Source organism: Boeremia exigua (assembly GCF_020726555.1).
Source record: "Boeremia exigua strain MPI-SDFR-AT-0100 chromosome Unknown C7974scaffold_2, whole genome shotgun sequence".
Lineage (NCBI taxonomy): Eukaryota > Fungi > Ascomycota > Dothideomycetes > Pleosporales > Didymellaceae > Boeremia > Boeremia exigua.
In genome coordinates, this window is record NW_025763519.1 from 1,278,060 (window position 1) to 1,302,846 (window position 24,787).

The following is a 24,787-nucleotide window of genomic DNA, read 5'->3' on the forward strand; positions in this document are numbered from 1 at the left end:
CGACCCTACCTAGTACCTACCTATCCTCCACTCTCGCCAGGCTGCATGCATCTCGCACCACGAAATTTCCCTACCTTCGATTGTTATGCAAAACTGGTGGCTACGTGCATCTGTCATCTAAAAAGCCATTGGTTGGTCTGTTTCACGCCCCTGCCTGGTCGACCTGGGTCCTGTGGTGAAAAGTGACCACTCAGAGCTTGCACACTCGTGGGTACCTCGCAACTGGTCACTTTTAGCCTACATCGGCACCTCTAGCTGTATCTGAGTCTCGTCACCTCACAAAACACTCAGCTTCACCTCCATCGACACTCAACAACACATCATCAATCCATCCCAGCATCGTCGTACCTCGAGGCCTCACTCAGTGTATCATCATATTTCGACCCCCACGCTGGTTGGTCGCCCCTCTAGCAGCAATAGCACATCGCTGCCGTCTCTGCACTGCCACACTTCTGGACTCAGCGTCACACTGCTTCACGGAGAAATCCATCTCTAGCACATTTCGTTGGAACACCTGATCTTGTTCAAAACGTGAATCATCGTAAGGTGACCGCATCGTCCCTTCTGTCTCGACTACTCCTCCCTAGAGTCGTTGCGCTGCAGGCCCCTTAATCCAGTCAAACCCCACCAGTACATGGCCTTGCCATAAGCTACTCTCTTCAGTCATAATGGATATCAACCTCCTCCTTGAGCCCCGTGGTTCCGAATCGCCGGCGAGTAAGAAGAGCTCGGCGTCTATCGCATCAAATTCTACAGCGGCGAGGACATACACGACAGCCCCTTCAGCATACGCCACATCTCCTGCACATGGAGCCTCGCCTGCATATGCCAGCGGATCTCCGTCGTATGCGACATCTTCGCCTTATGGCACCAACCCCAGTTATTCAGCCCAGGCACCAACATCAGCACCTCCTATTCCAGGCACAATGCTGGGTGGACCTGTTCTTCCAGCCATCTCTGAGCTCCAGCGACACTCAGACCCCTCGTCTCATCCTCAATTTCGACCACTCTATACCGGACCCCCTGGTCCGGGTCCAGCTCACCACGGCCCACCTGGCTCGAATCGATCACCCCCACACCAGGTCATCAAGCGACAGGCTTCGCAAACTCCTCTTCCCGATGAAAGCCCAGCTAAGAAGCAGTCAAAATGGACGCCTGAAGAAGACAATCTTACCATTGAGCTGCGAGGCCAGGGCATGAAGTGGGACGACATTGCAAAACGCCTTCCTGGAAGAAGCTCAATCTCCTGTCGATTGCGTTACCAGAACTATCTGGAGAAGCGAGCCATTTGGGACGAAGAAAAGAAGAACAAGCTTGCAAGACTCTACGCTCGGTACGTACACCGTGTAACCTCGGATTTTGGTCATCTGCTGCGCTGCCTATCAGTCAGTGTGATTAAACTGCTCCGCTCTGCTCCTAAGCAGCGCCTCAGTCAAAATCAAGACGCGCTTCCTTGGTCGCATTATCGATCACTCGCTAACAACTTCCAGTTTCAAGGACCAGATGTGGCAGAAGGTAGCCACCGAGATGGGTATCCCGTGGCGATCGGCCGAGTCCATGCATTGGCAGCTGGGCGAGCAAGAGATGAGTGCACGCGCGAATGCTCCAGTCTTTCAGCTCCATCCATCCGCGACCTCGAACAGCTCTCCTTCGCAAACAGCCGCTATTCCTGCCCACACGCCCGCGCCCACATCGCATGGCTTTACTCCCGCGAATGCCGCGCAGCTCATGCCGACTCCTCCCCCGGTACACGCGCAGCAATACCAGTCAACTCCGCCGCCGCAACAACAAGGCCCTATCCACTCGTTCCACCAGCGTACCGACAGCGGATCGAGTCAGGGTCGACGCAGAGATGACTCATTCAGCCGCCGACGTGCGAATACACTCTCTTCAAGATCCAGTGTTCCACCTCAGCTTAGCCAGCCCTTGCCACAAATACATCCCGCTTCTGTGGAAGATCTAGTGAGCGGTGCAAGAACAGCGCCAGCTCCAATCATGCGATCAGACATCAAGAGAGAGGGCTTCAGTTACATCGAGCCGTATCAAAAGAGATGGGAAGGCGGTGCTGCAGGCCCAACTCAAGCAGACTTCGAAACACGCAGTCAGGGAGGAAGAAGCCCCGATCGACAGTCGCAACGAAGTGCAACAGGAAGCATCAAGAGCTTCAAACGAGAGTCGGGAGAGTTTGAGCGTCCAGCTACAACTGCACTGCCTTCGCCACCAGTTCCCGTAGCTCCTTGAGTCTTACGTCATCTGCAGCAAGGGCGATCACACTATGCTCTGTAACAATCGACACCTCACGATAGTATCTTATCTCTAGGCGCGCGGGCTGGCACCGGCAAGAGTTGGAACATTGGAGCAGTCACCGTAGTGTTCTGGCGTTTCAGCACACCACCAAACAACATACATGGAAACGAAAACAAGATTATGGGAGCATAGATGGGTCAAGAGGGTTTCACACACATTTCTCGAGCGGCAATGATTGTGGCATTTAGCGTGGGTCAGGTTTGCATTTTGCTTCGGTCATCCTTTCATTTTACATTGTTTTGTTTCGAACACCATAGCGCTGGGATTTCTGGGGTCAGCACCATTACTTGCCTGTTCTTGTATGTTCTAAACACACATAGGGTGGCTGCTATTGTGTATTTGGGTATCGGATTGAAGGACTTGTCTTACTCCACGACATTATCAGCATTTTCTAGAACGATTACGGCATAGCATGGCGAGGATTTCTATATTTTGTTTTCTACCAAGCATCAGCCTGTCTGTTTCTTCAGCATAGCGAAGCATTTCGGCGACCTGGCATCGCGCTGCGCCAGCGCATAGATACGAACATAAAATACCATTTTGTTCATCTCCGATTCCAGTACCCTCTATCGACATCTTAGGTTTGCAGACTCGCTGCCCAAGCAGGCACCCATGTCTCAGCTCGTGGCGGTGAACGACGGGTCCATCGTCAACTCGCTCGTCCGCCTCGTCTACCCCAGATGATTCTTCTGTTAGTGACGTACCCATGGGAGGCTTGCATTCAGTCGGTCAAGAATCGACTACGTGGCTGTCTGCAACTCGTGCTGTCAACTAGAGCCTGAATTAGAAGTAGTGTGGTGTTGATGAGCTGTTCGCACAGCCACACGCCTCACCATTCTGCCGTTCATTGAGTCACGATCATTCTTGCATGAACTTGGCTGAACCGTTCGTCATCCTGTGCCCATTTCCGGGTACAAACATGACAGCACAGAAGCCCCGCAAAAGGAGATTAACTAGACTTCAGCGTTCGCAGCCCGGTCCTATCGATACCATGGTGCGGCGATCAGACGATTCGAGCACGCGTTCGAGAAGGAATCCTCGAACGTTAGGCCGTAAGGCTGGAAACATGGCGTCAGGAGGCGTTTTGGGATCATCCCTGTCTCCGTTGCACGTTCTTTGCTCCGACGCCTTGCTCCGGTTGTCACTGACCGCTTATTGCGCAAAGACAGTTGTGATGTCGTCGGTCTTGCCTGACGGTCTTTGTGGCAGTGAACGGGTGCTCACCCTGGCGAATGTTCGGCATTGACATTCATGCTTCTCTAGGGCAAGTAGAAAGACCGGCAAAAACACATGACACGAACGCGTGCTCACCGGGGCTATTTGTCCGAATTGCATCCTTTTTCCGGGGTCGCATGGCTGCGAACACGTTCAAACATGTCAACCCTGCATGGGCCAAACGCAATGTCACCGGCGATCACTTTGCTTCGAGAAAGTCTTTCCGTGCACCACCTGTTCGCCAACGTGAATCATGGTATCTGACACAGATTTATGCTAGGCCGCCTTGTCGCGGAATCGTCTATTCCATGGGACGTCTTCGCCCTGCAATGTCCTTGTTCGATCGGCCGGGATCGCTGCTCGGGCGAACATCGCCGTTGTCTGAGCACATGCCACGAGCTGTCCCTGATGACCCGGATCACACTGGCAACCCCTCCAGCTTTCTTCCTGCCCAAAGAAGCTCTGACACCGAGCTAGTAACGGAGAAGAAGGTCAAGGAAATTCCATGAGTGCTCGATGGTTGTCTGCCGGCAGCAAGAGGCACGTGCGCCGCAGCACGACCGGAAAGCGGCGATTCGCCTTGAACAACTCGACTTCCGTGAACAGGCAACCACCCTTGAAAGGGTGATCACTATCAGCGCGAACCGCCTTTACGATCGATCAATTCGTATTGTGAGCCACGCAATGCCATCATTACGCCATGACCTCGCAAGGCAGCTCGCTTCGTTGCTCAGCGTGAACTGTGCCCTCGCCAACCACACCGACACAAGAATTATTCAAACACGAGCTCTAGGAGATCCACCTCAGATAAAACCATCGATGAAGTGACCGGTGAATTCCCCGGAACGGCCTTTCTAGCATCAAATCCTGAAGCATCCTATCCACCCGGTGGGTCACCAGAAAAAGCATCACGCAGTGATGATGTGTTCGGTGGATTGCAGGGCCTGGTTCACACCAAATATCCGCTAAAAGACCGAAGCGCAGTCCGTCGTTTTCTGGCATGACTCGGTTGACCGCCGTTCATGACCACCAGGAAAATAGCGGCGCTAGGATTTACGAGTCCGAACGCTTCGCGCCAGAGGTGCTGGGCGTCTTCCGGTACGTGTGGGGATCGTCACCGCATGTTCGATTGTTGGTTGTGTGGAACAGCCGGCGAGACCTGCTTGTGGCGGCCGATCAACAATTCGACTGTGGAGAGCTGTGGAGAGGATGGCATTCGAGTCCGAAGGCGAAGCCCGTGTCAAACTGCTGCAGGTGCGACAGAGGTTTGCGCTTACACTGCAACGGGTGATTGCCTCTTTGGGCATTCGCGCACGTGAGAACGAGTGTTCCCTCGAGCAGACCACAACCCTTCTTCGTCTCCTAGGAAAGAAAATTCACGGTAAAAGACTTCGAAGAAACCGATCATCTGAGTCACGAGATATGATAGCTTCGTCGAAGACTTGCTTGAGTCACGATCGCTGAGGAAAGAGAAGAGCATCCGTTCGACAGCAGATCACCTGTACACACCGCCTCATTAACCACCAGTTGCCCATACCGCCACTCGTGATCCTCGCCACCCAACCACTTCAGCCCACAACATCCAGACCATGCGAGCCTAGCTTAGGCATTCGTTGCGGTTACCCGAATATTACAACACTTGTTCAGTCCCCAAAATCCCCTTACCGAAGCTCCTGAACGAAATGTGCTCCGGGGACGCCTTTAGTCGATGTCTTCACCGGACGACATTTATCTCGAACCGCTGGCCTCTACACCGCCTCACACCGCTTAACGCTCACAGAGTGGATAACAGCCGATTGTGGAGATGGTGCATCTCAAAACTCGTACACCGTGTAATTCCCAATGCAAGACCCCCGGAAGCGTTCGTATCACCTTCATTGCCATATTCGCCACAAAGCCAAAACCTGCAAGCCAGCGCGCCTATCTAGCCACTCACCTTCCGCTGCAAGATCCCTGCCTAATGCAGCAGCATCCCCTGACGTCTGCCCTGTCGCTTCTGCCGTCACGGTTACACAGCATTTGGGGAAGCGGCAGTGCACCCCAACGCAGGCGCCACACCGGAACATGCATGCGCCCGCAGCCTCGCGCAGCACACCACTAATGGGCACTCCCGCTTCCGCTGGTGACACCGCATCTGAAGCTGTGGCCGTGACGCATACATTGAGATCAGAAGCACAGCAGGTGCGTCAACGCTGTAAGCAGCATGCAGGCGCTGTGCGATGCCGCTAAAATGGGGGTCGGGCACAGACGATGCACGAACGCCTGAAACGAGTTGTCACTTGTTGGGTGCAGGACAGTGAATATAAGAGCGCTGCTTGCAGCTCGGAGGTAGGCATTCAGCAGCCAGCGCATACTTACATGGTTGCGGATCACCTGTTGAGCTCAACGGTGCATTGTGACGTCTGATTGGGACGATAGTAAGGCTGAGAAGTGCGCGTTCCTCCATGTGAGCATATCATTTTCGTCAGTTGTGGCACAGCAGCGAAGACACCGGAAGCTTGGTCGGCTTTGCGGCAGCTGTCCACATCCTCCCATGTTTGTGTCTCGGGTTTCATGATCGTACAGGTGACATTGACGGCTTGCGGCCTGTGCAACGATCGCTTGAGTTCGCACAAGGCGTGCGTACTTCCGATACTGTTTCACTCCACCGCAGAAATTACTCTATGTAGCCAATGTTAGGGTTCACATTAAGAAGCGGTAAAGGGGACAGAATTGTTAGCTGAGTGAGGGAGGTGGTTAGGGAACTTGCACATGGGAACACATATAACAGAACGTGAGACCCAGGAGGTGACAAACAGCGCTCCTGCATGCATAGTAAAAAGTAAGCATCTGATAGAGAAGATGGGGTATCACAAGCGATGATACATTTTAGCAAAGAACAAGGTCTTGTCTGCTGATTGAACACAACGTAACAGACAGCCTATTCATTATCTGTAGACGCTTCGCGAGCCTGCGCGAAGAAAATACGAGCTGTTTTGCTGCCAACATTCTTGATACTGTATGTATTGCCTGCAAATTGGTATTAGCACATTGTCTTTACAACATGTTACCGGACTTACCTCGAGGAACCTGCCAGATTCCACCCCTATGCACTGTAAACTCATTCTCGTGAACCCTGACCTCGACAGTACCATACTGGACGTTAAAGACCATATGCATCCTTCTTGAGTTTTTTGAGCGCTTCATCTGGTCGGCATGGATGTCAAGCATGCCCCAGTTGAAGAACCCGGGCTTTACGTCAGTTGCAGTGTTTCCTATCCTGGCATATTGGAAGGAGCCATCTCCAACTGGTTCGGGCTTGATGCCCTTCTCAGACCAAGCAATGACGCCCTCTACGAGCCCGGGCGACGCGAACTCATCCGTAGTATCGAAGTCTTTGTAGTTGCCCGTCAGAAAGCCGTCGTCCTCTTCCCAAGGGTCGAGTTCTACTTCCTCTTCTTCGACAGTGGTCAGAGCCTTCTTCTTGCCTTTTTTGTTGTATGTGGCCGCTCGTTGGACAGGCTCCATGGCTGGCGCTTTCACGATTGTTTGCATGCTCCCATCATGATTGTAATTGATTCTGTCGTTCTTCCAGAAATCAATCGGCGCAACACGGTGTCTGCCTGTTCGTCCTACATGTGCAATTGCCTCAGGCTCCATCTCGCGATATACCGAGAGGTGGCGACCTCTACCCAATCGCGAGCTGACTGAAGTTGTAGACATCTGCTCGATATCCGCCTTGCTAAGTGGATTCCCGTACGCATCCACAGGCCTTCCAGCCTCGTCTTTGGCTCCTATATCTGGGGTCTTTGCATTCGCCTTGTCCTTCGGTGCTGGTATGTCCTTTGGCCTTGACATTGGTTTCGACGGCTTCTTGAAGACAGGCTCTTCCTTTTCTTTCGCGGGATTCTTCGTTGTTGCCTTTTTGTTTGTCTTTGTAGGGACCGTGGGCTGAGGCTCAGCATCTTTCTGGACTTTCGGCGGCCGTCCACGGCGTTTGGGGGCGACCGGTACTTCCTCGATTTGTTCAGACGCGTCTACCGTTAGAGACTCGTCAACGACTGCTGCCTCGTGTACACTGGACTCTTGGTCTGTGAAATCGGACACACGCTTTGAGCGTCGTGCAGGAGCGGCGGGAGCGGAAGTCTTCTTAAGTTTCTTTGCTGCCTCTGGTGCCTGCGTAGCCCCAGCTCCGCGTTTTCGCGCCTTGGCTGTCTTTGGGCTTTCGTGAACAACGGCGGCTTGATCGCTCTTTCGTTTCCTGCCCCTCTTCGCTAGCTCCTTGACCGGTTCTGGCACGAGTTCCTCTTCTACCTGAGTCTCCTCTTCCAGCAGCGATTCCACTACATCTGCGCCCGTGTCTGCATCAGCCCCAAAATCCACAAAAAAGCTCTCCTCCATCTCGGTCATGGTCGGTAAATCATCATCTTCGTCATTATTTGCGGTGATTTCATCTTGGAGCTCACTTTCTTCCATGACCGCACTACGAGGCCGGCTAGGCGAGCGTTCCAGCGCGTAAACGTCGTTGCGCTTCCCACGGCGCTGTCCGGAGCCGCTTAGTGCCGGTGTCTCCTGAAGATTTGGGTCCTCCTCTTCATGGAACTCCAATCGTCTCGCTACGTCTGGTTGTGAAGTCGCGCGGATCGGGCTCGAAGCGCCAATTGAGCTGCCTCGAGGCACCATGGAGGATTGTCGGCGTGGGGAAGACCCAAGAGCAGTTTTCATCGGGGATCGCGAGCGGGGTGGAGGGAGGTGAGTGCGGTTGTTGCGCAGAATCGCAGCAGAAGTCGTCAAGTTTGGAATAGAGCCTGTGAGCCGGCAGGTCAGCGCAGTTCCGCTACACTTCTAGTGTATACACGCAAGCGTTGTAGACGAGTTTACGCACTCTCTTGTATGTCCATCGATTCTGACCCGGTTGCTGTACTCCCACGCTTCGGCGGTGACTTTTCCGGCGAGGAGAAGATGCCCGAGATAGCCTCGATGCCGTGTTCGTCGCGCGCACGCTCTTCCAGAGTAATCCCAGTCTTTCTGCATATGTTGTCAATTGCGCGCATACTGACAATTGCCTGTTTGTTTACCTTCCCTGTACGCCAACATTGAAGAAGGCGTTCTCGCGATTGTCGCGCTTTCTTTGGGGCGCCATATTCGTTCGAACGCACGCAGGCCGAGCCGAGCAGTCGTTCTAATTGTACTCGACGCGTTGTAGGATCGTGGGGTCGAGGGTGGTGTTGACCGTTTGTTTGGATGCGCGCAGGTGAGACCAACACGGACTAGTGTCCGTTTGGCTTGGCGCAATGGTGAACACAATGTTGTTCGTGAAGCAGAGCGTTAATTTGGCGCGGGCAGGTGTACATGTCACCCAAACCTCACAGCAACAACAGGCACACAGTATGTAGGGCATCCAGAAAGGATGAACGTAGCAAGGTCTATTTACCGTTCGGTGCATACACTCTTTGGCCCTCCAGCGATTGCCGGGAAGCTTTAGGAGCATCTACCAAACAGCAGCAACCTCCTTTCTCATAGTCGTATTCGTTCGCAGGACCATCACTACTCCCATTCCTTGCTCGCTGTCGAAGGATCCGCTCTCCTCTCCACCCACATTGTATCCACCGAATGCAAAATCTTCCTGAATCAGGACTTTTCCATAACCAACCCACTTGAAGTTCGGTCATGTGCTGAAAAGACCCAAGTCCAATCATGCCGGGCGATGAAATGCTTTTCGTGTAAGCGTCGAAAAACGGCAGCCAGCCGCAGAATGAGAAAATGTACAGAGAAGGAAATCGTAATCGTGTCGATGACTCGTGAATCATGGCGGTAATCTCTAACAATCGAACATGCCAGCCGCGTCGCAGTGATTGCGATTGGCTGCATCAAAGCTCACTCCAGATCAAGGTAATCGACGAGGCGCAGTCGACACGTTTAGTTAGGGCAGGCGCTCTGGACGTGGCCGGGCTGCTTGCAGCGGTAGCAGACACGCTCAGAGGATGTCTCTTGTGGGCAGTCGCGGGACAGGTGACCGACCTCACCGCAGTTGTAGCACTTCTGGCCCTGGGTGCAGTCACGGCTCATGTGGCCGAAGCCGCCGCAAGAGTAGCAAGTGGTCTGGCGAGCACCACCTCCGTATCCGCCCTGGCCGCCCTGAGCGCCACCGAAGCCACCACGGCCGCCGTAGGAGCCGCCGGCACCGTAGGAGCCGCCACCCTGGGAGCAGTTGCGGGCGATGTGACCCTGCTGACCGCACTTGTAGCACTCCTGGCCGCCAGCGCGACCACCGGGAGCACCACCGGCCTGGGTGCACTCACGGCTGATGTGGCCAGTGCCACCGCAGCGGTAGCAGGTCTTCTCAGCCTGGGGCTGGGTGCACTCACGGCTGACATGACCCTTCTCGCCGCAGTTGTAGCAGGTTGGGGTACCCTTAGTGGGGCACTCAGCAGCGCGGTGAGAGTTGTCGCCACCTGAGATGTGTTAGTATATTGCTCTTGGTTGCACATTGTCAACGCGGCGAGGGCGATCGACGGACGTGTGAGGAAAGATATGTGGCGTGCATCTATAACTCTCAAAACACCTCCGTGCTCCACAATTGGCGAAGCGAGCTCATTCACAGCACATAGCTGTCAAGTTCGCCAAATCGTGTGAAGTGGGGGCTTTTTGTTCGAAGATAGATTTCGGGGTTGCGGAGCGAAGTTTGGAAGTCTTACAGTTGTAGCAGCCACGGCCACCGGCAGCAGGAGCAGGAGCTTGGTAATCCATTTTTCGTGAGGTGGTATAAACCTGTGGAATGTTAGCGATGCGCATGCACCGCGGAAAGTGCGCTCACGGAGCGCAAGAGCTGCGACTTACTGTTAGGTTCTGATGGGTAGAAGAGATCAAAGGCGAGAGATCTCAGATATTTGACTTGAAGTGGAGTGTTTGGAAGAGGACGAGGGGCAGCAGGCAAACAGAGAAAATATCAACTGCCCGCAGCGGCAGGTGTGCGCTTGAGCTAGGCTGAAAGGCGCTAGCCCCGCCGTTTCTCTGGTATGGGCCGCAGATGTGGCAATCTTCAAGTGAGAGAGCCATGGAAGTCGCAAAAGAAGCATAAACTCGCGGACAAACTGCATGCTGTACACAGCTTTATACGTAGTCTTAGTCTGACGTCTTTGGCTAGCTTGCATCTTGTTGTCCATGGGTGCCCATCGAGTACTCTCGCTTGCCAGCCTCGCAGATCACGGACTACCATAGAAGCTAACCACTTTTGACAGAACGTGCAACCGAACGATTCTGACTTCATTGGCAAGGCGTTTGAGGCCGAGACTTCTGCAATGTGACGATTTCAGGAATGCTTGTTCAGGTCATCTGAGCGCTTTGCTGAAGGTGATAGATTGACCCGACAACCATCATGATTCTGTGTGACACGAGGACAATTGCCGTCGTGCTTGAGTACAGTATGCACATAGCCGTTGTTTGCTCCTGGGGCGAACTGCTTAAAGTAGACTAGGCGCTTTGTGGGTTGTCTGTTCGCTCACTCTGTCGCTGCAAGGGACGATGCTGCGTGAACTTCTTTGTTTTATCCGGACAAGATCCACTGAATTCATATATACTGTACCCAGCATGAATCTCATTAAGTCTCGTTCTTGTTGGTGTGTGTGCGCTTAAACAGAGTTGTTCAGTAGTGGTTCTGTGGCTTGTCGGCTGCAACAAGAATGGTTCAGGTCTAATAAAATTAAGTGGCTGCCCGAGTGCAATATGTTTGGACGATACTTTGACGCTGCTACAGTACGTTGACGTAAAGACAATGTCTGTCCCCTTACCTAGGTCTACGACCGGTCCGCATCCATCCATTCATCCACGCAACCACCAAAACCCAATAATGCCTAACAATTCCAACACCGCTGCAACAATAAACGGAGCAGGTATGGTATGCAAGCATGTGCTCCAGAAAGAAAATTTTGAGTCCTCATCCGGCGTTCTGCAGTTTCGGCGTCGCCAAAATCTAACTTGCACGCCCTCCACCACCACAAGCACTATCACCACCATGACAGCAACGATATTAGGACAACAAGAGCAAAAACAATGTGGACTTGCAGGGAATCGAACCCTGGACCACTCCCATGTTTCTCTAGGACTCTATCGACGCCACAAGATGCTAAGGGAGTATTATACCACTAAACCACAAGCCCTTTTGATATTGATGGAGATGCAGAGTGCAGAGTGGTATTAACACCTTTCAAAATCAGCACTCGACATCTGATATCAAGTCATATCTGCCAGATGACTCGTATGGAATGAACCCCATCAGGGGTTGGTATTTTAGTGCGAGAATTTTCTCCGCGCCCACCAAGCGCACGCAACCAAGCTCAACCATGATCAAATATTGCAGCAGTAAGAAACCGGTATTATTATCAGTGGCGAAGATATGATTTAATGTTCTCTAAAGCATTTCTACTTTTGCAAATCCATATAATCTATAACGCATGAATCTATGAACTAAAGAACATTGTTACGCGATGGAGATGTGGGTATATAAAATCAAACGCGCGACGAAGAAACTCGTATAATCAGCGCTGGCAACATGCAAACATCCGATGGTAAGCGGACCATGTTAGTTACATGATAACCTCCACGGGCCTTCTACCAATCCTTTCGACATCGAACATCAGTTCGTATCCAATTTCGAAGATGATGTACAAAGGAAAGCAGATGGTGTGCGCCACATCCGCTCGACTTGAGGCAGCTAGGCAGCGGCCTGCGAGGGTCTCCTGTACCTCTCGTCCTTCGGCGGTACTGGTGGCAATTCGGAGTGCATGTGATATGGCATAACCGAGTCCTTCCTCTCATATCTAGGTGCATATGTTGTGGATGGTAGGAAAGAGTCGGCAGAGTACGTCGTCGATGGCAGCGTGTCGAGAGTTTGTGGCGCTGCCATATATGTGGTCGAGGGCAGGGTATCCACGGACGGCGTAGACAAACCACTGTATGTGGTCGATGGTAGAACCCCAAAAGTGTTGTTTTGAAGTGTTTCGTTCTGACTCGAAACCCGTAAAGCGTTCGGTGTCGGCAAGGCATCGTAGTGCGTATCCAGCGAATTGTAAACATAGCTTTCGTCAATCGCGGCATCTATGTCCGCTAGCAGGTCTTCGTTCGATATTGGGGTCTTAGGACCGGGCGATCTCGGTTCAAATGCGAAGTTGAAAGAGATGGGGCGTACTTCAGGAATGTACGGTGGGCTTACAACATGACTAAAGTCAAGTCCAGGCTCTTCGTCAGACTCGTCATCCGACGGTTGCTCACCCACCGTCGTCTCATAGTACAGTGATACAACGCGATTGGATGCTGGATTTGAAGCAGCACCAGGGTAAAGCGAAATGGGACGGGTGAAGCTCGAAGATAAGCCACCATCGTAGGTCGTTGCTGGCAAAAGATAAAGGGTCTGCTCTGGGGCTGATGCTGCTTTGAGGTTCAACGCTGAAGAAGAGGAAGGGCGGTCCTGTGGTGTTGGTAGGCTTGAGACGGATGTAATTCGTTCGGTAGATGAGGAATACGAAAGGCCAGGAGTCAGGATCGGGTTGGCGCTGTGGCTTCGTGAATGCGATACGAAGCGAGGGGAAGCTTGAGCTTGGTAAGGCGGTGGTGCAGCCTGATAATCTGGTGGTGGGGCAATGAAGATATCACCATGGCCCATACGTTCCCGTGGCTCAACATTTCGCAATGCTTGCAACCGCTCGTTTGCGAAATTAGATTCCAAGATATGCGCTCTTTCGACCAGCTTCTCGACCAGGTATGAATGTGAGTCCTTGAATGTCTTTTTGACAAAACCTAGCAGCAGCTTCGAACATGTCATTTTGACCTCCTCGCGGATGTATAATCCCGCGCGTGGGACACTGACGCTGTGGTCTACATGCTCTCTAGGCTCTCCTGGCAATGACCCACCCACGCTCCATTTCCCTCGAATATCTAGACCGAGTGGCGCGTATACGTGCGTTTCTAGACAATCGGGGAAGTCATGGAAGACGGCATGATATGAAACCGATCCGGTTGCTAGACCCCCGGGGAGATAAGAGACCTTGTCTTGTACGTGTCAGCAAAGTTGTAGATCCTCAAGGCAAACTAAGTACCTTTAATTGTGTACCATGTCGCGTAGTACTCCGAGGTCGGTGCGTAGTTGGGAGGCTTGCACTTGTAGCGCTCGACCACAAGCGGGTTCAGATCTATCATCGCCAGATGGTCCTTGTACATATCGAGGACGCTCTTCCGAGTGATGCCCGCCGGTAGCGGGGTCATCGTTGTGAAGACAACAGTCTTTGGCATTGTGCTATGTGTTGAATCGAATCTGGTGTGGGTTATGTATTGCTTGTCAAGAACAAGAACCGCGAGACCCCATATACTGTGCAGCCAAAGATAAAGGGGGAAAGAGGAGATGTTTGTGCAACGCCGTGAGGGATCTTGAGTACTTGTTTCGCGGCTAAGGTCTGACCGCATGTGGTATCATATCGTATCATTAGGTGTACTGGGGCTACTCATGGCCAGACGCCCCTCACGGCCCCTGCGTATAGCTGGTTAGTCCAGGGAACGATTTTACCCCGCCAAGCAGGGTGCCAATCTTCACGAATGTTTCTTTCGTCGGTTCGCGGAAACTCCTGACAATGACAAGCTTCCTGCTGCGGGCGTGTTTGAAAGAAGTATTGCCCTAGCTCGATGCTCTATAGTAAGTCAAACAAGTGACATATATAGCTCCTACTGATCCAGCATCAAGACGACACAGTGACAGCGAGGCAATAGCTCGTACGAAGTCTGAAGTGTATGTGGTGTGGCCACTGTGGGAGCATTCATGTGTTCCAGAAGTGGAGGCTGGGCAGGGTTCAGACAGGAACGCCACAACTTCTGTTTCAGCAGGCACTAGTTTCAGCGCTAACCAAGATGAGTAATGATGATGAACGGCCTCAACGATGTGCTCTCTACGAGCTATTGATGATTTCGCAGACTTTAACACCTTCTTATCATTCATCTGGAACCTGATATATATTTGTTATTCTCGAACCTCCATGTAACCAAGTGGAAATCTGATGACATGGCTGAACGGCACAGTCCGTGGCAGCAACCGTTTCAGCGACCTCCTGACTATTCCCGGTTTCACAAAGGCTTCACAAGGCAACTAACAGTACGAACTAACAGTACGATGGAGTAGCCATACATGCCTCAGGTTGATTGATGTGCCTGATTTCGGGCCCGTCGGTGTTCTCAAAAGTTCGGTATTTGGGGTCCTATGGCATATTGGTCCAAATTTGGCCAACATGCGCCATCGCAGTCCTTGTCTTCATCATCGAGATAAGGTGCGAATCCATCGTCTTTCGTGAAAAACTACACGAAAGAACCCATGCCTTGAGAACGAACGATTGAAAGATAAAGCCACGTTCGTGGGTTTCTTGCTTGTACTTAAGCATTGATTACAACCAAAATACACCGAAAAAGTATGCAACTAACAGCCCCTCGACCATTCCGGATGGCCAACGTTCTCAGGTCAGTCTGCTGTGTCTCGAGGTCGCGACCATTACGTCAATATCCCAAAGCTCTATCGAGGCCATACCTCACACGCCCTGATGCATGGCAACATCTGGCTTTTGCACCGCTGGTACCCTCCTCTTCTCCGCAGTGACAGCAAGGTATGTCCCGTATCCGAATCCGCCTGCGGTTACCGCCCAGCTCAAGCCTCCAAACGCCGCTCCTGCTCTCGCAACATCACACACTTGGCCAAAGCAGATTCTGCCATTCAGAAACACAGCCAAAGCCACGAAACCAGCGAACCAGAAAAGCATGGTGAGCGCATCAAGTGCAACGAGACCCCAGCGAATTCCAGCGGACGAGAGCATGTGGCTGAACTTGAGAGGTATGAGGAATATCGGGATGAGAGAAACGAGTGACCATGCGGACGCGAAGATGAGAAAAGAGACTTGAGCTGGAGAAGCCTGGCGCCAGTGCGATGTCCACCACGAGGAAACTATTGCAGTGTTAGCATCGTCATGGAACGTCGAGCAGAGGGACGAACCGTATGCCATGAGTCCGAGAACAATGATGGCAAGCACTGCTTGTGCACCACGGACAGGATACATTGGGTTGATTTTGGCCATTGTGATCTCCTATGTTGCTGTTTTGAAGATGTTATCGACGATCAACTTGATATTGGACTGTGATCACCTCAGGATCAACAGCGCAGATTTTCAGCGTTGAATCTTGGGAGATGAAAACGATTTTGGAAAGTAGAACGAGGGTCGCGAAGAAGGGGCAGACAAGGCATTGAAGGGCGCCTTAGCACGCTCTATATTTTCTTGCTCGTTCTAAATTTGCCCATTTCGACGCGACTCTCTACAATGCAATCTTCTGTAACTTGGGAGCCTAGGTGGGAACTCTATGTGGTGGACATGTAAGTGGCCAGCTACGTTCGATGTTTCTAACATGTTGGACTCGGCTGACGAGTGATGTACCACGGATGGCGTATTGCATGTTTCAGGTAGGGCTGAACCCCTGGTCACGCATGAAGCGTGTCAGGTCTGTCAGCACTGCAATGATCGAGTCACGATTGTGACGGATGACGAGCCGGATGGTGATCAAACGCGGAAGGGATCATGTTGCAAACATAAGGTGGGTGGATGTCCATGTCGATCGTCTGAAATTTCCATTGTTCTTTCGCATTTGCAGGAGCCACGAGAGCATCTGACGAAATTCAATCAAAAAGGAATAGTCATGCTGCTGATCGCAAGCTTGTGTCCGTCGAAGCCTATACCTTTGATCTCCACCAAGATATCACGTCCCGCGAACTGTTCTACGAGCGAAGCTGGAAGCGTATGCTCTGCTGCATACGCTCTTCCCAGAAACATGTCGTCAAGCTGAATCGCAAAATACGAAAAAGGTCCGGTAACAGAGCTGTATGGAATGTCCTGCACCGGCAATCTGTGAGAGGTGTGGCTCCAACAGAGTCTGACATGCTGCGCCTCTCCTTCCCCAAGAGTTGCACGCCGAACATTAAAGATGGTGTGGAACTCTTTTGACGGGGTATTCAGTGGTAACATTGGTTGGACCGAGTTTCCATTATTTAGCACTGGTTGGGATAGAGTAAAACAAGACGAACCTGGCTGAATGCAGATGTAGTCGACCTCTGTAAGGATCCTCTCAGTGCCAACATTAGTGGCCTTGGAGTAGAAGCCAAGTTCCTCCAGACGAGGATTCGCTATCGGGGTAAGAGCATTGCTCTTGACTTGGACATCGAGAAGATGGTCGACTCGAGACTGATCGGATTGTGCAATGATGTGCACCACACCTGAGATCTTCATGTAGAAATGGACACTTTGCGGTAGTTCTGAAAGGTCTCGATAGGAGATTCGTAGTCGCAGCGATCCATCTGCAGGCATGTCGACCTTGAACAGTGGCATTGGCCAGCCGTGATTCGTGAGCTCCGCAACGTTTTTGATAGACGGGGAAGGCAAGCTGCGAGTCTCAATTATCAACACCGATCGCCCTTTAACGTCTTGTATTCTGTGTCGCAATGGGCATGCTATGCCCAGCGACTCTGCTCTTAAGGGCAAGATTGATTGTGAGCCAAGTTGGGCATGTATCACATGGCCGCTGAATAGACTGTCCTTTTCCTGGTCACTGTGAGTGCAAAAAGCTCTGCTAAAGTCTGTGAAGAAGAACATTTCCGAGCCGGCATTGGATAGTTTTGCAAAGCTAGTCACGTGCATTGCTTGGTTCGGTCGATGTCGCTTTTCACAGTCTCCGCATGAGCAGGATGTAGCCCTGGGAAGATCTACTCCGTCCCATACAGTCTGCTCCACTGCTCTTCCGTGGCCAGGGAAATGCTCGAACGTCCATGCTGGTGCAAAGATGCCAGCCGAGAGGCCTAATTCAGCGAGCTTGGCTACGGCAACACCAGTATTAGTGCCACCGCCGCTATACTCAGGGTACGTGATGCGTGGTTGCGAGAGCTTTGTTGCATTCTGTGCCCAAACATCTATGCCGAAGTAAACATGCTGTGGTGGTACATTTCCTCGCAAGGCTTCATGTATTGAGTCAGCCGCGTTTTTTTCTTTCCAGCAGTAGTTGGTCAGGATACCGCCGCAAGATTTTGCGAACAACAGGTTTTGTGTGTTGAGCGCATTCTGATAAGAGACCTTGTTCGAGGTCGTTAAGGCGTCGTACCTATCATGGTCAACGCAGCTCTTCAAGAAGATATCCAGCCTAACCAGATGAGACTTCTCTCTGCTCCAAGATCTGACTTCAGCTGACGAAGGAAAGCTGCTAGGTTCTGGGGGTCCCAACTTGTTGTTGAAAACGACTTCTCGATGTTTACAAGCCATCCATCGAATCCATGGCATTTCGCAACTGAGGCAAGCTTCGTAGCCAGAGGAAAAGACAAGCCATCTTCGCCATGTCGAAACAGTTGCTCAGAGTCTGGACTTTGTGGTTCGATCAATATCGTGCCCAGAGCTTTCACTCCGTTGCGATGTAGTGTATTGGTCCAAGTTGGTGGCGGAACGCAAACGAGTTTGTGAGAGAAATACACGAATGTATCGATGTGTTGCAAGTATTCACATGCATACGTTTCCTCTGCCAGGCCTACGCTCGATGTCCCCTCATAACTATGGTAATTGCCTGCGTGATCATGGCAAAGGAGGATGTTTGTTTTTGCTAGTCCTTCTTTCGAATTAGTCGAACGCACTAACAACGGCGTATTGGCTCGCTGCAGAGGATCAGCATGTGTATCAGTCCAAGTCTCCAGCTGCTCCAGGGTGTCAAAGTAAGTGAAGCCCTTCAGCCGGTCGATGGTGCGTTGCTTTCGACGTTCTTCTGGTGTTGGTCCTGTATCTGGCAATGGAAAGAGATGTCGGTACCCGTCGCGTATAGGACGTAAAATGTCTTTCCAGCCGAGTATATACGCCATGTTACCGCAGAGTGCTGTTGCACGGTATCGTGATGCAGCGTTTCTTTCGTCAATAGCAGAGATCTGCCAGCGCCAATGAAAGTATCACGATGTGGCTTTTCGTCACATCCCGCTCTCCTCAGATCGATGAGGGACTATCGATGTCATCATAATTGAGAGGGCAATGGTGGCCTTTTTGGCATGGTGTTGCGGCAGTGACGTGTGATCTTCCGGCAAGGACTCGGGAACTGTTTATTTCTTGGCATGCAAGGATCAGCTTGCAGTTCCCCAGCGCCTTGCAGCTTCCAAACGTGTCATTTTATTCCACGTCGCGTAGAACGTCCAATCTTCACCAACACTCGAGTAGCTGCGCTTCTTCACAAGTAATACCCCAACCTAGGGCGCGTCGTCATGATGAACCTTTTCAGGGTGTTAGGTAGGTTCAAGTTTACCTACGGGGCTTGCGCATGCTAACAACGGCTGTGTAGGGGACTTGTCCCATCTACTATCCATTCTGATTCTCTTGCACAAGATGAAGACCTCAAGCGTATGTCCCGTAAGAATGGCAAGCAGATTGCGCAAAGTCTGACAAGCAACAACAGAGCGCGGCTGGTATCTCGTTCAAGTCGCAGTTTCTGTATTTGATCGTATACCTCAGTCGATACATTGACCTCCTGTGGACTTTCTACGACCCCAATGCGCTGTACAATACCGTCTTCAAGATCGTCTTCATCTCTACGTCCGCGTATACCGTATACTTGATGCTCAACGATTTCAAGCCCACCCACGATCCGAATCTCGATACCTTCAAAGTACAGTACTTGCTGGCGATCAGCACGGTGCTGGCGATTCTGTTTCCATACAAATATACCTTCACCGAGGTAAGTTCGAACATCGAGCTGGGATAAATGGGAACTAAGAGATGCATATAGATCCTCTGGGCTTTCTCCATCTGGCTTGAGTCGGTCGCTATCTTGCCACAGCTCTTCATGCTTCAAAGAACTGGGGAAGCGGAAACAATAACAACTCACTACCTGTTTGCGCTGGGCGCTTACCGAGCTCTGTATATCCCCAACTGGATTTACAGGTACTTCTTCGATGTCCCGCGTTTCTACGACCCGATTGCGGTCATTGCGGGCATCATCCAGACAGTTCTGTACTCAGATTTCTTTTACATCTACTACACTAAGTCAGTATCCCACTTACAAACGCCTAAATTGAGTGATCACCAATGCTAACGTACACTAGGGTTGTACAAGGCAAGAAATTCAACCTCCCTGTTTAAGCGCTCGCAAGAAATGGCCGTCGCTCAACGATTGAGCCGGGAGCCTACAAAAGGCGCGCGCAAGCTTTATGTACTTTATTCAACTACTGGCGTTATGGAAAGCGATATTGGCTCGAACTCTGAAAGATGATACGATCGTAGGCAGTCGTTGTACCCACTGCATGGATAGAGGAGTACGGACAGTCATGTGTAGGATATTCTACAAGCGTTAGGGCCATAATGTGGCCACATAGCACAACGTAGCATCGCAGTACCAATGGATTTGGAGGCTAAAACCGGGGTTCAGAAGCACATACTTTGCGCCAGCGTTGACGGACAATCGCGCGTCATCCCTGGAAGTCCGCAGTGGCTGACACGTGCCAGCCTCAACCGTTGATTGTGCTTGCTAGACAGGCCTGAGCCAACACCTGGGTAGAACACCACACCCGTCGCCTTCGCCACCCTTTCTCTATTTGAACCGTAGCACTTGTATTAATACCCGTTCACTCGCTGTTTCGCTTCTGCGCCCTGTGCGCACTCTCCTGGATCTCAGCGCCGCACTTGATCCCGCCAGAATCCGCACACGACACCAACTCCAACACCATGTTTTGCCTTCGCAGCTGGATACCTGTGCTGTTTTTCCTGTAAGCTGGCCTACGTCCCCAACTGCCTTGTTCTAATGCGCTCAGACTTCGCACGAATGCGTCACCAGTTTACCTGGTTCTCTTCATTTCCGCAACGTACTTCCTCAACCGGCCCTGCGTCTACTGCTCGCTGCTCCTCTTCATCCTTGTCGTCGCTCTATTCGACTTCCACACGCCGTGGTTTGACCCTCCGCTCACGGACACGCCAGGACTTGCGCTAAATGAGACAACACCGCTGCTCGAGACAGCCAGTGTCTTTGCACAGGCCGCTACGGATACCGCACATCATTTGGTCAAGGGTGCAGTCGATGGTGTAAGAGGCAAAGCTAGTACAGGTGCGATGAATGAGTGGGTGAAGGGACTACTAGGCAGGAAGGAATGGAGGATACAATGTCTGGATGTCTTGATTCGCATCTAGCAAACCATAGCGGAGTCAAGGCATGATGGGCGGGGTCAGCAAATGTGAGAGGCTCCCGCCGTTCCCAGGAAAGAGTTCTTGCTGAGGGTGCTCGGTAATTGCATGACCGGCGTTTGGCTTCAATGCATTTGCACGGCGTTTTGCACCTTTCATGGACCCCAAACGATATTCACACCTGTTCCTTTGCACACATACGGGGCTTCACGAAGTTAACGGAGCAGACTCGGAATCAAGGCCATGTCTGTTCGTGATCACGGAGGTGAGTGAGCTTACATCAAGTTCCCGAAACACCAGTACTATCTTGCTCTGCTCCGAAATGTCCGGCAGTCGGATTGGTAATAGAATGAAAATTCTCAACGTCTACAAATCATGATTTTCCATTACTCGTGTTCTCATTTCTTAAGTACTTGATAGCAGAGCCCCGCGCTAAGAGGGGTCGCGAGATCAAGGTCCCTGCGTCGCGTATTCGCATGCTGGCAGTACGGAGTATTCTGAGCCATGTAGACCAGCAATTAAGATCAAATATTCCTTGGTGTAAATAAAGCCCAGTTCAGCTCTTGAGATGATCTCCAACATCGTAGTTGTTGAGGTGTTGCGTGGATGTTGACGTTTTGTGAACAGAGCGGCTCCAGCGACGCGCTCGGCACCTTCCCGAGCGGAATCACCTCACGCCCACCATTCACCCCGTCCGCCCCTTCCCTCTTTCAAAACTGGCGTCCCTTATTCACTATTCGAGACTTGGCTCTCGCCCGCAGCTTTGGACTAAGCTTTTGCCTAGACCAATTCCTACCTCTTACCGCTCTGCAGCCGCTGCTAAGCGTTCCTTGTATTCTGCTACAAGAGCCACAGAGCTTCACAGTGCCCCACGTGTGCAACTACGACTGAGACCGAGGGTTACAGCCACTCGACCAACTGCCTTGAGCGCCCAGAGTAGATATTGTCAGACCGACGTTACTAGCAGCTTCGCAGACATGGCGTCAGACCGAGACATCCTCCCTTCGTGGTAGGTTGCAGACTGCTCTCTACATGCAACAAAACTAACAAGAGTTTGAAGGGCCAAACCATCCCACTACGCTATCTCTCTCTACGACATCGAGTTCGGTGGCAAGTTCAGCTTCAAGGGCACTGTCAGCATCAACACCAATATCACAAAGAATGGTGGCTTCTCTGAGCTCGTGCTCAATGCTCATCAGCTCAAGGTCCACAGCGCTGAGCTGAAGGCAGGCGATGCTACCAAGTCGGCCAAGGACATCACGTACGATGAGAAGCGCCAGCGCGTCACACTTGACTTTGGAGAGAAAATCGACTACTCGGGTGAGGTAACTGTGAATGTCAAGTTCGAAGGAACTATCAACAACGTATGTCGTCAGCATGTGGCCTAGAAAAACCGAAGACATCACTGACCAGTTCTCTAGGTCATGGCTGGCTTCTATCGCTCGAAGTACACCCCGAAGGGTGAAGTCCCCGCTTCCGTCGCGAAAGACGACGAGTTCCATTACATGTACAGCACCCAGTTCGAGGCGTGTGATGCCCGCCGAGCCTTCCCCTGCTTTGATGAGCCGAACCTCAAGGCCACTTTCGACGTCGAGATTGAGCTTCCCAAGGATCAGGTTGCCCTCAGCAACATGCCTGAGAAGGAGACAAAAGAGAGCAAGCGCGAGGGTTTCCACACAGTGGTCTTCGAGACTACACCCGTCATGTCGACATACCTTTTGGCATGGGCCATTGGCGACTTTGAGTATGTTGAGGCTTTCACCGAGCGCAAGTATAACGGCAAGAGCCTCCCTGTGAGGGTTTACACTACTCGAGGACTGAAGAAGCAGGGAGAGTTCGCTCTGGACAATTGTCACAAGATCGTGGACTACTTCTCAGAGGTGTTCCAGGTCGACTACCCGCTTCCTAAGGTCGATCTTCTTGCCGTCCACGAATTCGTAAGTCTGGACAGCCAGTGTGTGCAACTACCGCTGCCAATACACAAACCTGCTCTATGTTGTGTGATCTGTTAACTGACATGGCCTTCTAGTCACATGGTGCTATGGAGAACTGGGGCCTCATAACCTATCGGTCAGTGCCAGGGTTGCTACAATCAAGTACATGAATGCTAATGACGCCTCTAGTACGACCGCTGTGCTGTTCGATCCCGAAACATCTGCGGACAGTTACCGTAATAGAGTCGCATACGTTGTTGCTCACGAGCTTGCTCATCAGTGGTTTGGCAACCTCGTCACAATGGACTGGTGGAATGAGCTTTGGCTCAATGAAGGTTTTGCCACTTGGGTCGGATGGTTCGCTATCGATCACCTGTATCCAGGTAAGATATATTCAAGCAGGGTCGAAAGAAAACTAACAAAAGGCAGACTGGAACGTATGGGGACAATTTGTTGTACGTTCAAGAGCACGAGGTGATTTTCCTCCACGATTGCTGACATTGCACTCAGACTGATTCCGTGCAACAAGCCTTCGCACTTGATGCTCTACGCACCTCCCACCCTATTGAAGTGCCTGTTTACGATGGTCTCGAGGTAGATCAGATCTTTGATCACATCAGTTACCTGAAGGGCAGCTCGGTCATCCGAATGCTGAGCGCCCATCTCGGTGAGAAGGTGTTTCTACAAGGTGTTGCTGATTACCTCAAAGCCCACCAATACTCGAACGCTACCACTAATGATCTCTGGGCTGCGCTTAGCAAGGCTTCAGGTCAGGACGTCAGCAGCTTCATGGATTTCTGGGTTCGCAAGATCGGTTTCCCTGTTGTTACTGTCGCTGAGGAGTCTGGCCAAATTGGCATTCGCCAACAGCGTTTCCTTCTCGCTGGTGATGTCAAACCTGAGGAGGATTCGACAGTCTGGTGGATTCCTTTGGGCCTGCACACGGGTTCCTCGCCTGCTACTGCATCTGTCCATGAGACAGGCGCTCTGACTCAGAAGGAAGAGACCATCCGCAACGTCGAAGGTGACTTCTATCAACTCAACAAGAATCTCACTGGATTCTACAGAACGAACTATCCACCAGAGCGCCTTGTCAAGCTCGGTGAAGCCCGTCACGAACTCTCAGTACAGGACAAAATCGGAATCATTGGAGATGCTTACGCCAACTCGATCGCTGGATTTGGGTCTACCGCTGGTCTACTCGCGCTTGTAGAGAGCTTCCAGGATGAATCGGATTATCTTGTTTGGTCGCAGATCCTCACCAACGTTGGCAATGTCCGCAGTGTACTCTCCGGCAGCGAGGATGTGAGCGAAGCTTTGAGGAAGTATCACCTCAAGCTCATCACGCCCGCAGTCGAGAAGGTCGGATGGGACTTCAAGGATGGCGAGGGTTTCCTCACTGGCCAGCTCCGCGCAGCGCTCATATTGTCGGCGGGCCTAGTCGGCCATAAGGCGACAGTTGAGGAAGCTTCGAAGCGCTTCGAAGCTTACACCTCTGGAACGGATAAATCCGCCATCCACCCCTCTCTCCGCCGTGCTGTGTTCGGCATTGCCATCAAAAATGGTGGCGAAGCAGCATACAAAGCCGTCCAGAACGAGTACCTCTCAACGTCGTCTATCGACGGAAAGGAAATCTGTCTAGTTTCGATGGGTCGTGTTCAGACACCTGAGCTTGCGCAAGATTTCTTGAAGTTCATCTTCTCAGACAAGGTTGCCACACAGGACAAGCACTCTGGTACCATTGCATTGGCGAACAACTCCAAGGTCCGCCCCGAAGTGTGGAAATACATTCGGGACAACTGGGGCCAGACCGTTCACCCTGCTCTATCTGGCAATCTAGTGGTCCTAGAGCGCTTCTTACGTTTTGGTTTGAACAAATTCGCTGACGAGAAGGTCGCGAATGAGATTGCTGCTTTCTTCAAGGACAAAGATACTCGTGGTTATGACAAGGGCCTCGAGGTTATCGATGACACCATTCGAAGCTACGCGAAGTATGCTAAGAGGGATGAGGCTAAGATCAGGGAGTGGTTGAAGGCCAACAGTTACTTGTCGTGACTTGGACCGAGACTGTAAAAGTTGAAGATCTTTCGGAATGAATGAGGCCGTAATGTAACTATGCGTGTTGTTACCTATTCAACATAG

General features: G+C 51.7%; 8 protein-coding genes and 1 non-coding gene across 9 annotated transcripts; 4 read left to right on the top strand and 5 right to left on the bottom strand.

Moving 5' to 3' along the window:
* Positions 1 to 668: 668 nt before the first annotated feature.
* On the top strand, positions 669 to 2,241 carry C7974DRAFT_430901 (uncharacterized protein; the record flags this gene model as incomplete). Its single annotated transcript, XM_046144739.1, has 3 exons — positions 669 to 717; positions 889 to 1,333; positions 1,491 to 2,241. The coding sequence occupies 3 exons, from the start codon at positions 669 to 671 to the stop codon at positions 2,239 to 2,241; spliced, it is 1,245 nt and encodes a 414-aa protein (XP_046001430.1).
* A 3,855-nt stretch (positions 2,242 to 6,096) lies between these two features.
* Positions 6,097 to 8,762, bottom strand: C7974DRAFT_102345 (cupin domain-containing protein). Its single transcript, XM_046134859.1, has 4 exons — positions 8,580 to 8,762; positions 8,387 to 8,529; positions 6,582 to 8,309; positions 6,097 to 6,531 (listed from the first exon to the last, which is right to left on the bottom strand). Exons 1-4 carry the CDS (start codon positions 8,642 to 8,644, stop codon positions 6,443 to 6,445), a joined length of 2,025 nt encoding a protein of 674 aa, XP_046001431.1. The 5' UTR covers positions 8,645 to 8,762; the 3' UTR covers positions 6,097 to 6,442.
* A 2,794-nt stretch (positions 8,763 to 11,556) lies between these two features.
* C7974DRAFT_t32 lies at positions 11,557 to 11,660 on the bottom strand. The gene has a single exon. It is a non-coding gene; the product is annotated as a tRNA-Ala (tRNA).
* A 554-nt stretch (positions 11,661 to 12,214) lies between these two features.
* Positions 12,215 to 13,788, bottom strand: C7974DRAFT_409000 (uncharacterized protein; the record flags this gene model as incomplete). The annotated part of the gene is made up of 2 exons (XM_046143368.1): positions 12,215 to 13,548; positions 13,596 to 13,788. 2 exons carry the CDS (start codon positions 13,786 to 13,788, stop codon positions 12,215 to 12,217), a joined length of 1,527 nt encoding a protein of 508 aa, XP_046001432.1.
* A 1,152-nt stretch (positions 13,789 to 14,940) lies between these two features.
* On the bottom strand, positions 14,941 to 15,903 carry C7974DRAFT_102408 (membrane-associating domain-containing protein). The gene is made up of 2 exons (XM_046134860.1): positions 15,524 to 15,903; positions 14,941 to 15,475 (listed from the first exon to the last, which is right to left on the bottom strand). Exons 1-2 carry the CDS (start codon positions 15,603 to 15,605, stop codon positions 15,066 to 15,068), a joined length of 492 nt encoding a protein of 163 aa, XP_046001433.1. The 5' UTR covers positions 15,606 to 15,903; the 3' UTR covers positions 14,941 to 15,065.
* A 299-nt stretch (positions 15,904 to 16,202) lies between these two features.
* C7974DRAFT_302744 (glycosyl hydrolase family 85 protein-like protein) lies at positions 16,203 to 18,412 on the bottom strand (the record flags this gene model as incomplete). The annotated part of the gene is made up of 3 exons (XM_046137915.1): positions 16,203 to 16,514; positions 16,575 to 17,670; positions 17,715 to 18,412. The coding sequence occupies 3 exons, from the start codon at positions 18,410 to 18,412 to the stop codon at positions 16,203 to 16,205; spliced, it is 2,106 nt and encodes a 701-aa protein (XP_046001434.1).
* A 279-nt stretch (positions 18,413 to 18,691) lies between these two features.
* C7974DRAFT_385454 (er lumen protein-like protein retaining receptor) lies at positions 18,692 to 19,662 on the top strand. The gene is made up of 4 exons (XM_046140951.1): positions 18,692 to 18,827; positions 18,880 to 18,938; positions 18,994 to 19,272; positions 19,324 to 19,662. The coding sequence occupies exons 1-4, from the start codon at positions 18,803 to 18,805 to the stop codon at positions 19,627 to 19,629; spliced, it is 669 nt and encodes a 222-aa protein (XP_046001435.1). The 5' UTR covers positions 18,692 to 18,802; the 3' UTR covers positions 19,630 to 19,662.
* A 204-nt stretch (positions 19,663 to 19,866) lies between these two features.
* Positions 19,867 to 21,092, top strand: C7974DRAFT_102569 (uncharacterized protein). The gene is made up of 2 exons (XM_046134862.1): positions 19,867 to 20,299; positions 20,345 to 21,092. The coding sequence occupies exons 1-2, from the start codon at positions 20,259 to 20,261 to the stop codon at positions 20,715 to 20,717; spliced, it is 414 nt and encodes a 137-aa protein (XP_046001436.1). The 5' UTR covers positions 19,867 to 20,258; the 3' UTR covers positions 20,718 to 21,092.
* Positions 21,093 to 21,688: 596 nt separating this feature from the next.
* On the top strand, positions 21,689 to 24,700 carry C7974DRAFT_301891 (peptidase family M1-domain-containing protein; the record flags this gene model as incomplete). Its single annotated transcript, XM_046137870.1, has 7 exons — positions 21,689 to 21,720; positions 21,772 to 22,075; positions 22,133 to 22,648; positions 22,741 to 22,781; positions 22,835 to 23,028; positions 23,075 to 23,100; positions 23,156 to 24,700. The coding sequence occupies 7 exons, from the start codon at positions 21,689 to 21,691 to the stop codon at positions 24,698 to 24,700; spliced, it is 2,658 nt and encodes an 885-aa protein (XP_046001437.1).
* Positions 24,701 to 24,787: the final 87 nt, after the last annotated feature.

What these genes read in the sequence shown, in the direction of transcription:
- C7974DRAFT_385454 (XM_046140951.1), top strand. Translation starts at nt 18,803, where the DNA reads ATGATGAACCTTTTCAGGGTGTTAG. An exon ending in ACAAGATGAAGACCTCAAGC is followed by an intron (nt 18,939 to 18,993) that starts GTATGTCCCGTA and finishes AAGCAACAACAG; the next exon opens with AGCGCGGCTGGTATCTCGTT. An exon ending in ACAAATATACCTTCACCGAG is followed by an intron (nt 19,273 to 19,323) that starts GTAAGTTCGAAC and finishes AGATGCATATAG; the next exon opens with ATCCTCTGGGCTTTCTCCAT.
- C7974DRAFT_102408 (XM_046134860.1), bottom strand. Translation starts at nt 15,605, where the DNA reads ATGGCCAAAATCAACCCAATGTATCCTGTCCGTGGTGCACAAGCAGTG. An exon ending in TCTCGGACTCATGGCATACG is followed by an intron (nt 15,476 to 15,523) that starts GTTCGTCCCTCT and finishes ACACTGCAATAG; the next exon opens with TTTCCTCGTGGTGGACATCG.
- C7974DRAFT_102569 (XM_046134862.1), top strand. Translation starts at nt 20,259, where the DNA reads ATGTTTTGCCTTCGCAGCTGGATACCTGTGCTGTTTTTCCT. An exon ending in ATACCTGTGCTGTTTTTCCT is followed by an intron (nt 20,300 to 20,344) that starts GTAAGCTGGCCT and finishes TAATGCGCTCAG; the next exon opens with ACTTCGCACGAATGCGTCAC.
- C7974DRAFT_102345 (XM_046134859.1), bottom strand. Translation starts at nt 8,644, where the DNA reads ATGGCGCCCCAAAGAAAGCGCGACAATCGCGAGAACGCCTTCTTCAAT. An exon ending in AATGTTGGCGTACAGGGAAG is followed by an intron (nt 8,530 to 8,579) that starts GTAAACAAACAG and finishes CAACATATGCAG; the next exon opens with AAAGACTGGGATTACTCTGG. An exon ending in ATCGATGGACATACAAGAGA is followed by an intron (nt 8,310 to 8,386) that starts GTGCGTAAACTC and finishes GCCGGCTCACAG; the next exon opens with GCTCTATTCCAAACTTGACG.